The following is a 14,027-nucleotide window of genomic DNA, read 5'->3' as shown; positions in this document are numbered from 1 at the left end:
AAGGTTCAATATACAAGGTACAATATAATACCCACAACAATTTACCGAGGACTGAGCGAACGGCAATTACAGAAGGCAACCTAATCCCGCGCCCGAGTCTCCGGGATCCCTACGCTCGAGACTCTCTCGAGCACGGTCTTTGTCGCCCTGTGTCGTGACATCCCAATCTCGTAAGTCCGCGCGTCCCAACCTTCAGGGCGCTACGGACCTCCAACGAGTTCCAATTCCCTGTCCTCTTATCGCGCCTATGCCGCCGAGAATCGACGGCAACTAACTCGGAATTACAACTCAACTCTAATACTTTTCCTACCCGCAGCTATGCAAAGGCTCGCTTTCTCACCCACTCGCCACCAGAAGCTCCCCTTTTTTCCTCGCGATCTCGTCCCTCTGGTCCGGCAGCTTTTCCCGCTCGCTATCGCGTTGTGATTTTTAGTTTGCTCGCCGTCTGGCCGCAAAGTGATGAGCGGAGCTCGTCACTTAGCGCAAGAGGCAGCCGCCGCAAGAATCTGTCACGTCGCTCGATGCGGCATCCGATTGGTTTCCGGCTATATTACGCGCGTTTAGGCTGCTTCATGTCTGATATTGTCATTTTGAAACTCGCCATTGTTTTCTCCCCAGGACGACCTTCGGCCACTCTTGGGTTCGCAGTAGTTCAACAGGGCTTCCGCAGCGCGCTTTCCGCGGGATCCTCTCCTGCCTACTCTGCGACCGGTTCGCGGAACCTTGCGCCTTTCTTAGCGCGAGGTAGCCATCCCGCCGTTTGTCGCCCGCCGTCCGTTCGGGAGAAGTTCTCCTCGCGTCTTCTTGCGTGTCGCTCTACCGGCTCCTTCCGAGCCCTTACTCTCGTTCGTTCTTGGCTCCTCCCAGCACCTCCGATTTCTTCCCGTCTTCTTTTGTCCAGTGTACTGGCTTATTGTGGGTGATCTTGCACTCAAAACAAAAATATACAAGCCGCAAGACGCGATTTGTGCACTAACGGTGCGTAACAGACAAAATTAATAAATGCGGTCGCTTTCTCTCATGAGAAAGCGCGAGTCTCTGGCTCATCCTCGACCAGGCTACGGCCTGTGACGAGCAAAAATTTGGATCGTCACAGCATATACAAAAATATTGTAGGAAGTGGATATTTTAAGAGCGTATGATAGAGCATAGGAAGTAACGCGAGCGGTGTCAAAGCCAAGCGAGAAGCAAAACAACTAAAAGCGAATTTTTTCTGTTATTGAGTTTATTACTGAGCGCTTGAATCGAGCCATGAACGCGAGACAAAGCAAAGTCGGTTAACAACAGGCGAACCGAGCAGACGCATCCCTGTAATAAGAAATATATTCTTTTCACCATCTGATTCCTCTAAAATATTTTAACGCCCTTTCCATATCCCACCTTTATTCACATCTCAATTTGGGGGCCCGTCCGGGATATCGAAAGAAAGTTTGCGAGTTTATTCAAAGAGCAAGTTTATTCAGTGAATCAGTGGTGAGGAGACGACGACAAAGAAGATGGCGAGGAGATGACGACGAAGACGGTTGCAAGGAGACGACATCGAGGACGGTTAGGAAAAGACGACGACGAAAGTAATTGTGAAACGTGAGCGCCGAAAGCAGAGTTTCTAGAAATACGCGCATATTAACCAGTTTAAGAAGATAATGTGGCTGGCATGCCGTGACTGGAAGGATATATTATGGCGGAACTAAGAGAGAGAGAGAGAGAGAGGGAGCGAAGGCTCATAGGCGACGATGGGAACAAAAGCCGAGTTTATTGCTCGCATTAAAAATCTGACTCTTCGTACGAGACGACAGAAGACGACAATGGAGAAGATTCTCAGTGCGAGGATAGCCTACATGAACGAGAAGTCGAGATGTACCGACGCGAAAAAGAAATAGCCAAGTTTGAGCTTGAACTCGCCCGACGCGAAATCGCGATGTTACGTGCCAACGAACGCGAAAGCGCAGCCAACCATGCGATCGCGATAAACAATATCAACGACGACGCTTTGGCGCTACCGATCATGAGTAAACGAATGAATTTAACGGCGATTGCGGATGTAACGAACGAATTTGATGGCGTTTTCGGTGATTATGATACGTGGGAGAGACAGATCAAATAATAACGACGTATAAACTACAAAATGATATTGCGAAAGTTCTGATCGGAATGAAACTGAAGAGAAAAGCGCTTAAGTGGTTCCATTCAAAGCCGGAACATATCGAGATGATATTCGATATGCTTATTGGAGAGCTGAGGAAGATGTTTCGCCATCGTCAAGATAAAGTAACGCTACGAAAGAGATTCAAAGGGCGTCTGCGGAAGAGAGACGAAACTTTTCGCTAGTACGTCCACAAAAAAATGATGTTTGGGAATCGTGCCAATTGCTGTCGACAAGATGTTGAACTACGTCATAGATGGCATCCCCGATAATACGCTGCTTAACCAGGCACGCACATAACGTTTTGATACGACGGAATCTTTGCTGGAGGCATTCGAAAAAGTGACGATGCGAGATCGATACATAAGCTCGAATCGATCAGACAAATGGAGCGATGGCCCTACGATAACGAAGCGAAGTGAGAGGACTGGTGTGAGCGAGAGGAGCGACAAGAACGGCGTTGGCAACAACGGAATGAGGGGACGACGGATGTAAAGCGCTGTTACAACTGCGTTGTTCACGATCACGTGAACGCAGCGTGCCCGACGAGAAAAATAGGCACCGAGTGTTTCGAATATGGGGAGCATAGACATATTGCTTCAAAGTGCTCGAAGAGGGGTAATGGCGCAAAGGACACCGGCGCTACCACGAAAAATGTTTGCGTCGCGACACAGTCCACGCGTAAAAGGTATGTAAAAGACGTAGTGATAGACGATAAAACTATGGCGTCGCTTATCGACACCGGGAGCGACATTTGTCGATGCGCGCGGATAAATATATAAGTATGTGATAACCACGATTCCAGCCGACTGAAGTTAAATTTTCGGGAGTAGAATCCGAAAATATTGCGGCATTAAGATAATTCGAAGCTAAAATTACGATTGATGGGCATACCTATCCGATTCTTATTTGAGTTGTTTCTGATACGGTGACGTGACAAAAATTATTGCTCCGAACAGATTTCTGTGATACGGTAGAAATACATGTTAGACAAGGTACGATTGATGTTAGTCCGATTCGCTAGACCGTTGATGATAATCAACCCGAAATACTTCAAATCGATCTGGAAAGTGAGGAAATAAATAAAGTCGATTTTTTGTACATTCGAGATGTCAAATCGAAGCGTGCGACAGCGAATTTGATAGAAAACTATAAGACGGTTGAGACTGAAATCATAATGAAGCTGATTTTGAAATATGACGAGACGGTGTATCAGAAAGCGAGGCGCTAATCGCTATCAGAGAAAATTATAGTAAACGCTCAGATTGACGAATGGATGAGTCAAGGTATCATCCGACCCTCTTCTTCAGATTATGCGAGTCCCGTAGTCCTCGTTAAAAAGAAAGACGGCTCCCACAGACTGATCTTGCACAGATCTGATTCTTCTAAAATATTGGGAGTACAAATTAGTTCAGTCCGTTTTTAAAAGATGGCTCTGGTTGTTATAAATGTTTCATAATGACAGCTGATTTCGGTGGTTTTAGAGAGGTTAGACACCTGTCAATAATATTTAGTTTATATCGCTTTGAGTTTTATACAAAACCCCTGTTTTTTACTGTGTTGAATATGTCAAATTTTGTGTTAACTAAGCAGCATTTGCGGGAGGTTCTAGTTTTCTGCTTTAATTGGAAGAAAAGTGCAGCTGAAGCGCATCGAATGTTTGTAGAAGTTTTTGGTGACAATGCTCCAACTGTATCAGATCATGTCCATCATGTCATCCAACTGGATCAATATCATGTAGTGAATGGTTTCGACATTTCGAGAAAAGTGATTTTAGCGTTGAAAACAAACCTCACTCTGGACAGCCAAAAAATTCGAAGACAAAAAATTGGAGGGATTACTCGATGAAGATCTGAGTAAAACGCAAGAGGAGCTTGCAGAATCATTGAGAGTTACGCAACAAGCAGTTTCTAGAAAAACGGTAGAGAAAAACAGCCGAAATACGAGCAAAGACATGACAAAGTTAATCTTCTGCATGATAACTCTCTGACTCATGTCGCAAAGATCATAAAAAATTATTTAGAAACGCTCAATTGGGATATTTCACCGCACCCGCCATATTCGCCGGACAATGTTCCTTCTGATTACTGTTTGTTCCGACGGATACAGCCCGATTTGGCAAGTCACCGGTTCACTTCTTTCGCAGAAATCGGAAATTGGCTCCTAACTTGGATCGCTTCAAAAGACGAGACATTTTTTCGAGATGGAATTCAAAAATTGCCTGTAAAGTGGGAAAAAGCAGTAGCCAGCGATGGACAATAATTTGATTAATCTGTTCATTCATTTTGTTCTGAAATAAATGCATTTTTGACCACAAAAACGGACTGAAATAATTTGTATTCCCTATATTTAACCACCCTTTCCAAATCCCACCTTCATTAACATCTTACAATATCTCACCATTTTCAAAGGTTTAATGCTGTTACAATGTTTCACATTATCATTCTGATTCATGAACCGCAATCGTCATTAATGCAACTACTGTTCTGCACTTTTCTTCTCCTCCTTATTTCCCCCATCAACACACTTGTTAGACAGATACACACTTACTTAGGTTATAGCTCTCTCACTTTAATGTAGTTTTTAATTTATTTTTTGGGAGGAGCAGTATATCAATATAATTATATGAATTTTTGAGGCTACAGGTATTTCAACTGATAGGCATCTCAAATGGCTGCTAAATATTTACGTGAAAAATTGAACATGAAAAAGCTATCTGCACGATGGGTGCCGTGATTGCTGATTATCGATTAAAACGCATTTAAATGGACGTTTCAATGCAATATTTGGTAATAATTAATCGCAATCCGAAGGGCTTTTTATATCGATTCGTCAATGTGAAAAAAACTTGGATGTACCACTTCATACCAGAGACCGAACAGCAGTTAAAGCAACGAACAACGACGAAAGTGCGCCGGATATGATGAAGACTATTATTTTTATCATTTGGGTAGATAATGGCCACTATTTTTTGAGATTTCCAAAGAATTATCGTGATTGACTACTTGGAAAAGGACAAGACAATAACGGGAAGCTATTATGCGACATTATTGGACCGTTGGAAAACGAATTAAAAGAAAACTATAAATTTGGAAAGCAAAAAAGTACTGTTTTATCAAGATAATGCGTTGTCCCACACATCAAACGTCGCAATGACAAAATTGCACGAATTGGGCTTCGAGTTGTCTGCTCATCTACCATATTCCTTGGACTTGAAGACTTCTTCCCCGTACGACCTTTTACTGTTCCCGAAATTAAAAATTTATTTCGATAGGAAGAAATTTTCGTCGAATTAGGATGTCATTGTGACCGCCAATGACTATTTTGTAGAGCTTGACAAAACCTATTTTTCAGTCAAGATGAAAAAATTAAAAAATTGCTGTATCAGGTGTAGTTTTCAAAAGAGATTATATTGAAAAATAAAATAAAATTAGTTTTTTCCAAAAAACTGTGTTTTACTTGCATTTTTACCAACCTTTTCAAACTATTCTCATATATAAGAGAAAATTAGTTATCATTAATATTTATCTACTCCATCAAACTTTTATGGAAAATCACTTTGTATTGTATGAAAAATCAATCATCTACTACGACTACTACGAATACTTAAAAATTGATTTATTTTTTAATGTCTCTACGTTATTGTTACGTCCTGGAAGAGGACGAACGCAACAAAATTGTTTACTCGCGCACTGGCGAGTCTTAAACGTACTGGTAGGTCTGCAGATCAGGTCAAGGTCCGGAGAGGCCCATATACTCCGATCACAGAACGTACGTTAGGTGGTCCTTTATTTAGGTCAAAGAACTTAATCTCTTTACCTGGGATAGGACATATGAATGTGTTGAGAGGGGAATTTATATTTATGTAATTGAAAGGAGATGAATAAATAGTTTTAACGACTTGATTAAATTTAAGGCATTTTGAATAAAACAGTTTATTAATAATATAATTTGGTTCTCGGATGGATTAATAATAGTGGTATAATGATAAGAACAGTCATTGTAAAAGATGCAACATTTAAAAGATGAAAGGTTTAGCTAAAGTTAAACAATGAAATTTGTGGGTTAACATTAAACAAATTTTTATAAATCAGCATTACTGGAATAACGCAAATATAAGATGAAGATTAAAATGACATTAAGCAAAAGGTAATTCGTGTAACTTAACCCCTTAACGCACAGTTTTTTGAAAAAAACCGACCAAAAAAATCAANCTTAACGCACAGTTTTTTTGAAAAAAACCGGCCAAAAAAAATCAATTTTTTTTATGTAAAAAAAATTTTTTCTTTGCTTTCACATTGTTATTTTCAATTCTCGATTATATTCGAGTGTGAAAAATTATAGCAGCATAAAATACAACGCCGCTCGAATTATCTCGAGTGTGCATAGTTTGGCCTATTTAGCGCGCTCAAATTAACTCGAGCGTACAAGTTAAGGGGTTAATTTAATACAATCGGATATAACCCAACAAGAATGTTTAACATATCGGTATAGCGAGTAAAACATCGTTATATAATACAAAGAAAACAATAATCATGCATTGCAGGTATGTGTTTTGAGGGATGAAGTGAGATTGGAAATTGGATTGAAATGATTAAAAGTCATGTTTAAATATAAAATGGAGACTTATGATTTAGATGAATCAATAGACTGATGAGGACGAATGAAGACGAAGACGAAGGCTGGACTAGACTATGGTTGTGGACTGCTGAAGATTGAACTAAGAACAGACACTAAGAACTGCAACTGTGACTGCGACTGTAATTCTAATTGTAACTATAACTTGAACTGGACTCGACTGTACTGTACTGAACTTGAACTGGTCTGGACTGAACTAAACTAGACTGAACTGTAATTGTAACTGTGACTGTCACTGACGGACTGACTGACTGACTGCTAGGAAAACTACTATTGTAACTGCGCTCGCGGCAAAAAGGGTAAGACTTATATAGGAAGGATTTCAGGAGGTGGTGGATGATGTCCACCGATGAGAAGAGGTTGCGTGGAAGACGGTTACTCTGGAAAATTCCTATTATTAATATAAACAATTTTAAGAACCTAATCGCATAGGCGGATCCTTGTTTTACCAATTGTATACAAAGGTGGATAGATCGTAGCCCCATCGGGAGCCTTATGATATATGTGGGCGGCGTGTACTCGTATCTTTTCATAAACCGCTTGATCAAATTTGTTAGTTTTATAATCATAAGAGAAGGAATCCGTTGCTATCTATGCACCCAGTATGGACACATACGTGCCTAAACTTAGAGGCGAGAAGATATCTCAGTTATATAAAAAATACAAATCTATCGTCCCCGGGGTACCCAGGATGTAAATAAACTACATACCTTACATGAAGGCAGAAAAAACACCTGGGGAACCATACGGTACGTTTAAAGGCGGCCAATGTACTCTTATTTTTGTTACAGTAGCGCTAGCCCGAAATCCGTCTGTTTCCCAATCATATAATTAAAAAGAGAGATTCATAGTTTCCGGTACACACAGGACATAACATTATTAAAACCAGAAGTACTATTTTATTGGAAAAAAGAAAGCAAAAACTTTGTATAAGAACGTCCATATTAAGGAATCGAAGATAGACTTACGATTACGTCACTTTACCGCGTTGCCACACGCTACTTCGAGATTGGTTTCGTTACACTAGCATACACGCGACATAGAAATTTTTTCGTTAACAACATTTCAATGGTTGGCCATCTAATATTTTATAATTGTACTTAGTGTCCCTCGTCTTACAAACGGTTAAAGTGTAATTCATATCTGCGTGTCTTAATTCATGAGGTCTTATTAAATATAAGATCCGTTTTTGAATATTGGCAAATGAGATATTTCTTGGTAATGTCTTAAAAACATATTTAAAATATTTTTTAAACATGCATGTTGTTTGGAGCATTTATATCAAACATGGCATTCTTTAGCCAATACGTTATTAAAAAAACAGAAAATTTATTTGAATATATACTGTGTTATGATTACATTTTAATTTGTATGTTCTTACCTTAAAATCGCGAATATGAGAAGATAGTATGAAGGAAAACTTTTTTCTTTAAAATCTTGCCTCTGTGCATCAATTATTAAAGAAGCTATTTGCTGCGCTGAATAAGGGCCAACAAGCCATGGAAATCTGTTATAAAATAAAATGGTGTGTAATCGATTGGAAAGTGATAGAGAAAAGAATAATACCAGTCAATAAGGTGATAATGATGTGAATAAATTTCCGAATAAGCATTTCAACTTTAATCTATTTAAGTTCTCATTAATGACACAATAAAGAACAAATTTATAGTCAACATATTTACTGCTGACAATTATTACAAATATAAATTTAAAAAATAATGTATTAACTATTTTATAATGATGCAAATGTGACGTTAGAAAGTACGCTACTGTAATAAAAAATATATACTTACTTTATAGAAGCTAATTATATATTAAACGGATAAATTATTTTATCAACTTTTTGCTTATCCTAACAAATCATTAACCCTTTCGCGGCGAACAGCGCCTTTAGGCGCTCAGCTATAGATGCTCATTCTCAGCGAACAGCGCCGTTCGGCGCTCAAGCAAATTTACCCGCGGTGAACGAACAGCGCCAGATGGCGCCCATCCGGAGCCGCTCTTTTCGTACGAAGGCGCTGTTCGTTTGTTATCAACAACTGCCATTAATGTCCATTAAGTTGTTTTTGACGTGCTAGCAGCATACGCTTCTTGTGCAAAGGTTTTTTTTACATAGTCAAATATTATATACACACTGCGTTCGGAACAACTCGCGTATTTGGTCCGCGCGGTCGATCTGGCATCGGCTGCTTAGAGCGCAACTCTTTCCAGAGCACTCCGCCGCGAAAGGGTTAATTATAATGATACAACAATAAACTTACCTTAGCCTTGCGTTTTTGGCCAAACCGGTTGTAACCAAACCCGGCAAAATGGTGGTAAATTTGACAGAAGATTTTCCTTTACTATAAATGCGCAATTCCTCGCTAACAGACTCCATAAGTGCTGTAATGTAAAGAATATTTGATACAATGCGTATCAACATTTATGTATAGTTAAAACTCATCAAAATAAACAATATAGTATTGTAAATTGGAGATAAATTAACAGAGAACAGTTGTAACATCTTGAAAATTTCTAAGACTATAATAGATAGATATGTGTGAGTGCGAGACAAAATCAGCAAGACAGATCGGTATTTATTTGTTAATTCCAGGCTAACTGTCAATGTTCACGAAATATGCACGTGAACAGAATTAGGAATTATTTTATTTATTCCTCAAGTAAGTTTCATTGCCTACATAAAATCTGATTATATATTTTTCTTTCTTCATGGCAAAGATATAACATATTATTTTAATAATTATCTATGTTAATGATTTGCATATTTCAATCCGTTTTCAACTTCTGGTTATTTCATAAGTTGAAAAATCCGTTGAAAGGCAAAAGTGAAAAGGCAAAAGATTTTACGATATTGAGGAAATAAAACGAAATGCGACAAGGGAGCTATTGGCTATTACAAAAAACGACTTTCAGGACTGCTTCCGGAAGTGGATGAATCGCTGGAAGAAGGTCATTATTTCAAAAGGAGGCTATTTCGAAGGTGATATTGTTCATATCACTCCGGAGTAGTTTTTTCACGTGAGTATAGACAAAAGTCGGATACTTTTGAAACAGACCTCGTATGTGACTTTAGTGGAACATCCAATATTATGACAGAGCGTTCAGTAAACTTTTACATCTACTTGGTGTATATTTTAAAACTAAAAAAACAAATCAATCAAATACAAGAGTTTACTGAATAATTGTAGTAGTAGGTGCATCCATTATATTTGTAATCGCTATTCAACTGGGAAACTTACATGAAATTCTAAATTTGGATCTGAATATCTTATTTAAGAGAAAATTTATTTAATGACTATTAACGCAGATCTGATGGAAATACAGTAATCAGAGCGCAGTATTTCTATTCAGCAAGCAATCCAGCACGAAAGTAAACACCATATAACACTGGCTTAATCAAATCGTATCTCGAAGTGACGCGTGGTTGCGCGGGTAAATGACTACTTGTAAAATCATATGTCCGCATTAAATCTTTTGTATTGCTGCTTTTATCCTAAGTCTTTTATTCAATATAATAATACTTTTTTTATTGTTTCGAGAGCGGAAAGGATTTTAAAAAATAAATAAATTTTGAAATATTCGAAATTAATTAATTTTTTGTTGCGTGAGTCGAGTCGAAGCTAGTAATGTGGAATGCCCATCGCAACGCTGCAGAACGGGAGACGGTGGTGACGAAGATGAACTTGTCTATATTATGTTTTCCGCCCGATACAGTATTTCGATATAGTATTTCTGGTGTGACCGACAGCGTGTCGGTACTCGAAAGCTGAGAGTCTAGAGTCGCCTCCTCAGTTCGATCTCATGTTCTTTTTATCCTCTTCTTATGTTTAAATCAGAAGAGACAGTTTTGAAATGTCAGCGTCACTTGTGTGTAGACGCTGACCACCTGAATTTGGTAATCCATTTGCCAGAATCCAGATTAGCATTTCTGCAAGATGACGTCACGTAATTGGAGCAACGTGATTTGTTTATGGCAGTCGACACATTTCATGGTAATGCTTACAACATTTTTATGCAGTGTAAAATTACGTGCTTAATAAATAAAATTAAACGTGGCCGTACATGCTCTGAGGATGTATCGTGTTCCAGACACACTCAATTTAGACCACTACGAAAAAAATTATTGAAACAATTTTTGATGTCTTAATGAAAAACCGCTATGTGTATGAGTGCGAGATTGTCGCACAGCCTCATATATAGGTAGACTGCGCCTCCTTATCGCGGTCGCGTTGAAGACTATACTGAAGGACAAGTATATTGCGTGGATGATGTTGTACATATCTCGCTTTTTGTTAACCCATTAACGCCAAAGCGTCCTGATTTTTTAGCAAACTTTCAACGCGATTATTTTTTATGTTATCGGCATAAAAAAAATTTTGTTTCCACATATTCCGACGTAGAATTTCATGCTCTTTCAGAATCCGGGCTCAAAATTCTGATTAGACTTGAAGAAAACAAAATATGGCCGATTTTAACAACATAAAAAACTTGAAAATTGTGGAAAAAAAATTTTTTTAGGATTTTTTTGCAATGTTACCAAAAAGAATTCATGCTATAAACGTGATCAGGGGTGATAACGATAGTTAAAGTATATCAGGGAATTCTTATGTAATCATTAAACCACTCCTTTTTACAATATGGCGGCAAAAACGTAAAAAATTTACAATAAACTAAGTTAATTTTTTTTCTCGGAAACTATTGAGTTTACTGAAAAAGTTTATAGCATAAAAATGTCTTAGAATTAATCAAAGAATACTCTCAAATTTTTTCAGAATTTTTGGAGACAATTTTTGATTTTCTGAAAAATTCGGAAAATTCAATTTTCCAAACATATCTCGAAAAATTCTGAAAAAATTTGAGGGTGTTCTTTAATTAATTCTAAGACATTTTTGTTATATAAACTTTTTTACTAAACTTGATAGTTTCAGAAAAAAAATTATTTGTGTTCACATATTCTACTCTTTGCATGACCCAAAGACAACGACGAGGACGTGGTAGAATTTTGTCTCCTTTGGGGTGCTTGATTAGAGTGAGTCCCCTTGCCTCTCACTTATCGGGGTGCTTGATTTAAGTGAGTCCCCTTGCCTCTCACTTATCGGGGTGCCTAATTTGAGTGAGTTCCCTTACCTTTCACAAAAATGCTAATTTTTTAGTGATTCTTTTTGAAACATTGAATACTAAATGATATTGCACACTTTTGGCAGATAATTCTAGTTCTGATGGGACAATTAGAACAAATTTGGAGTTGTGTTTGTTTAGTTATTTTGTGTTCTTCTCGTTTTACTTGCCCTTGTTTTATGTAACTTTTAGCTATTGAAAGTGCAAAATCTTTTGTTCCAACTTTTTTTCCTTAGCACTGGCAGCATTAAATATTACCGTTGCATTTACGATAGAAGCCTGGATTAGTCTTACAAAAACGACCAACGTCCATTTTTTCGAACGTATACTTGGAAATGAATTATTGCAATGTCCATCGTGGACATCATTACCACCCATAAAGTAATTGTAGACGCGAATAGCTTTCGGGAAAAGTACATCAACTTTATTTCGTTCTTGTGCACTATATCTTTTTAAAAGTAATAATGGAGTTACCCCTGCAGCAATAGAAACAATCGAAACTAGCTAAGAATCCATCACAATAATGTAGTTCATACCGCTATTCTTATCAGCTTCACGGCATACTCACCTCTTTGAGCTTTTTTATTCATAACATTCTTATCTTTCACTTTATTTTCTCTAATAGTACCTGTACATTTTAATCCTAGCTTCTTCAAATGCACAACAAAATCTAAATTAGTAAAATAATTATCGAAATAAAGATGGAACTGAGATATTTTGCCCGCAGGTATTATACCGAAAAACGGTTGTAATAAGTTCATGACAACACGAGAACCTAATGCACATTTACTAAATTTATTTCCTGTTGTAGTTTTTTTCCGCAGTATAAGTGAAAACCCAATACGAAACCATCAGAAGTGCAAAGACCCTAGAATTTTACACCAAATTGTATGGGTTTTCCTCGAATAAATTGTTTCAGTGCCGTTCTCGCATAAGATTTAGCCATCATTTCATCAATAGAAAGAATAGTTTTCCATATACCGAACTTCAGAATATTTGAAATAGAATGAGTAATGTACAAACACGCCAACCATAATCATTTGGATTGTGATCTGTAGCTTTTGAATATTTCAATTCTGATTTGATTTCTTCAAACTTATCGCGTGGCATTGCAGAAGCAACGACGTCACAAGATAAAAAGGGATCTGTTGACAAGTAGTCTCTCTGAGATTTCCTTTTGTTGAATGAAGTCAGAAAGATTATTTCTACAAATGTATTAAAATCTTGTAAATTTAAATCAAAATTATTTTCTTTACAAGCGTCAATAACATACTGTTTCATTTCTTTAGAAAAAAATGTTTCAAAAAGTTCTACAGGCTTATTTTCTCGTATTTTCTTTTTTGTTTATTTCTTCAATAAAATTTTGTCTTCGATATCAAGATATTTTTTTCCCCTTCCACCCAATTAAAAACATGGTTTCCCTCTAATTTAGTTTGATCTTCAGTATAAGTTTTACAAGCTTCTCTATAAGTTATATTCGCAATTTCATCATCCAAATCAGCATCAAAATCTGATGTATCAGAGCCAGAATCATCAGAATTTTGAATAGTAACTAATTTCATCGTAAGTGCCGTTTGATGTATCGACTTCATATATTACATGGGAGGAAGCAAAACGCCTCTTACGCTTTTGCGACATGGTAATATAATATAATAACAATAATAAAATAATAACAACAATGATGATAAATGACTAAATTTTTCAAAAATCAAATTTTGAATAATTCCAATCGATTTATAAAACAATATTGAATCAATGTATATTATCAGCGCCTCTTATCCACCGATCGAATAAAATATATCACTTGACCTCAGACAGCAAAAACAATTACATAAATTCGACTACAATTATTTGAACACAAACTTACACGAGACTGGCAGGTAGTAAAACTGAGTTTATACATTAATTTTGTAAATTAACCTTTTGATAAGTATATTATTGCATGAGGAATACACTTAAAAAAGGCTAAACATAACATAGTAATAATAGCTGTTCTTTATTTTGAAAAATATTCAACATTTTTGTGATGTAAACACAAATAATTTTTTTTTCTGAAACTATCAAGTTTAGTGAAAAAGTTTATATAATAAAAATGTCTTAGAATCAATCAAAGAACATCCTCAAATTT

General features: G+C 37.2%; 1 protein-coding gene across 1 annotated transcript; it reads right to left on the bottom strand.

The window, feature by feature from the left end:
- Window positions 1–8,162: 8,162 nt before the first annotated feature.
- LOC106747940 lies at window positions 8,163–9,158 on the bottom strand (the record flags this gene model as incomplete). The annotated part of the gene is made up of 2 exons (XM_014625994.1): window positions 9,043–9,158; window positions 8,163–8,288 (listed from the first exon to the last, which is right to left on the bottom strand). Coding segments are annotated over exons 1-2 (242 nt in total), but the record flags the coding sequence as incomplete, so codon positions are not given.
- Between the last annotated feature and the right edge of the window lie 4,869 nt (window positions 9,159–14,027).

This window comes from Dinoponera quadriceps, unplaced genomic scaffold (genome assembly GCF_001313825.1).
Source record: "Dinoponera quadriceps isolate SergipeBrazil2010 unplaced genomic scaffold, ASM131382v1 scaffold2627, whole genome shotgun sequence".
Taxonomy (NCBI): domain Eukaryota; kingdom Metazoa; phylum Arthropoda; class Insecta; order Hymenoptera; family Formicidae; genus Dinoponera; species Dinoponera quadriceps.
This window is presented reverse-complemented; position numbering and strand designations above follow the sequence as displayed.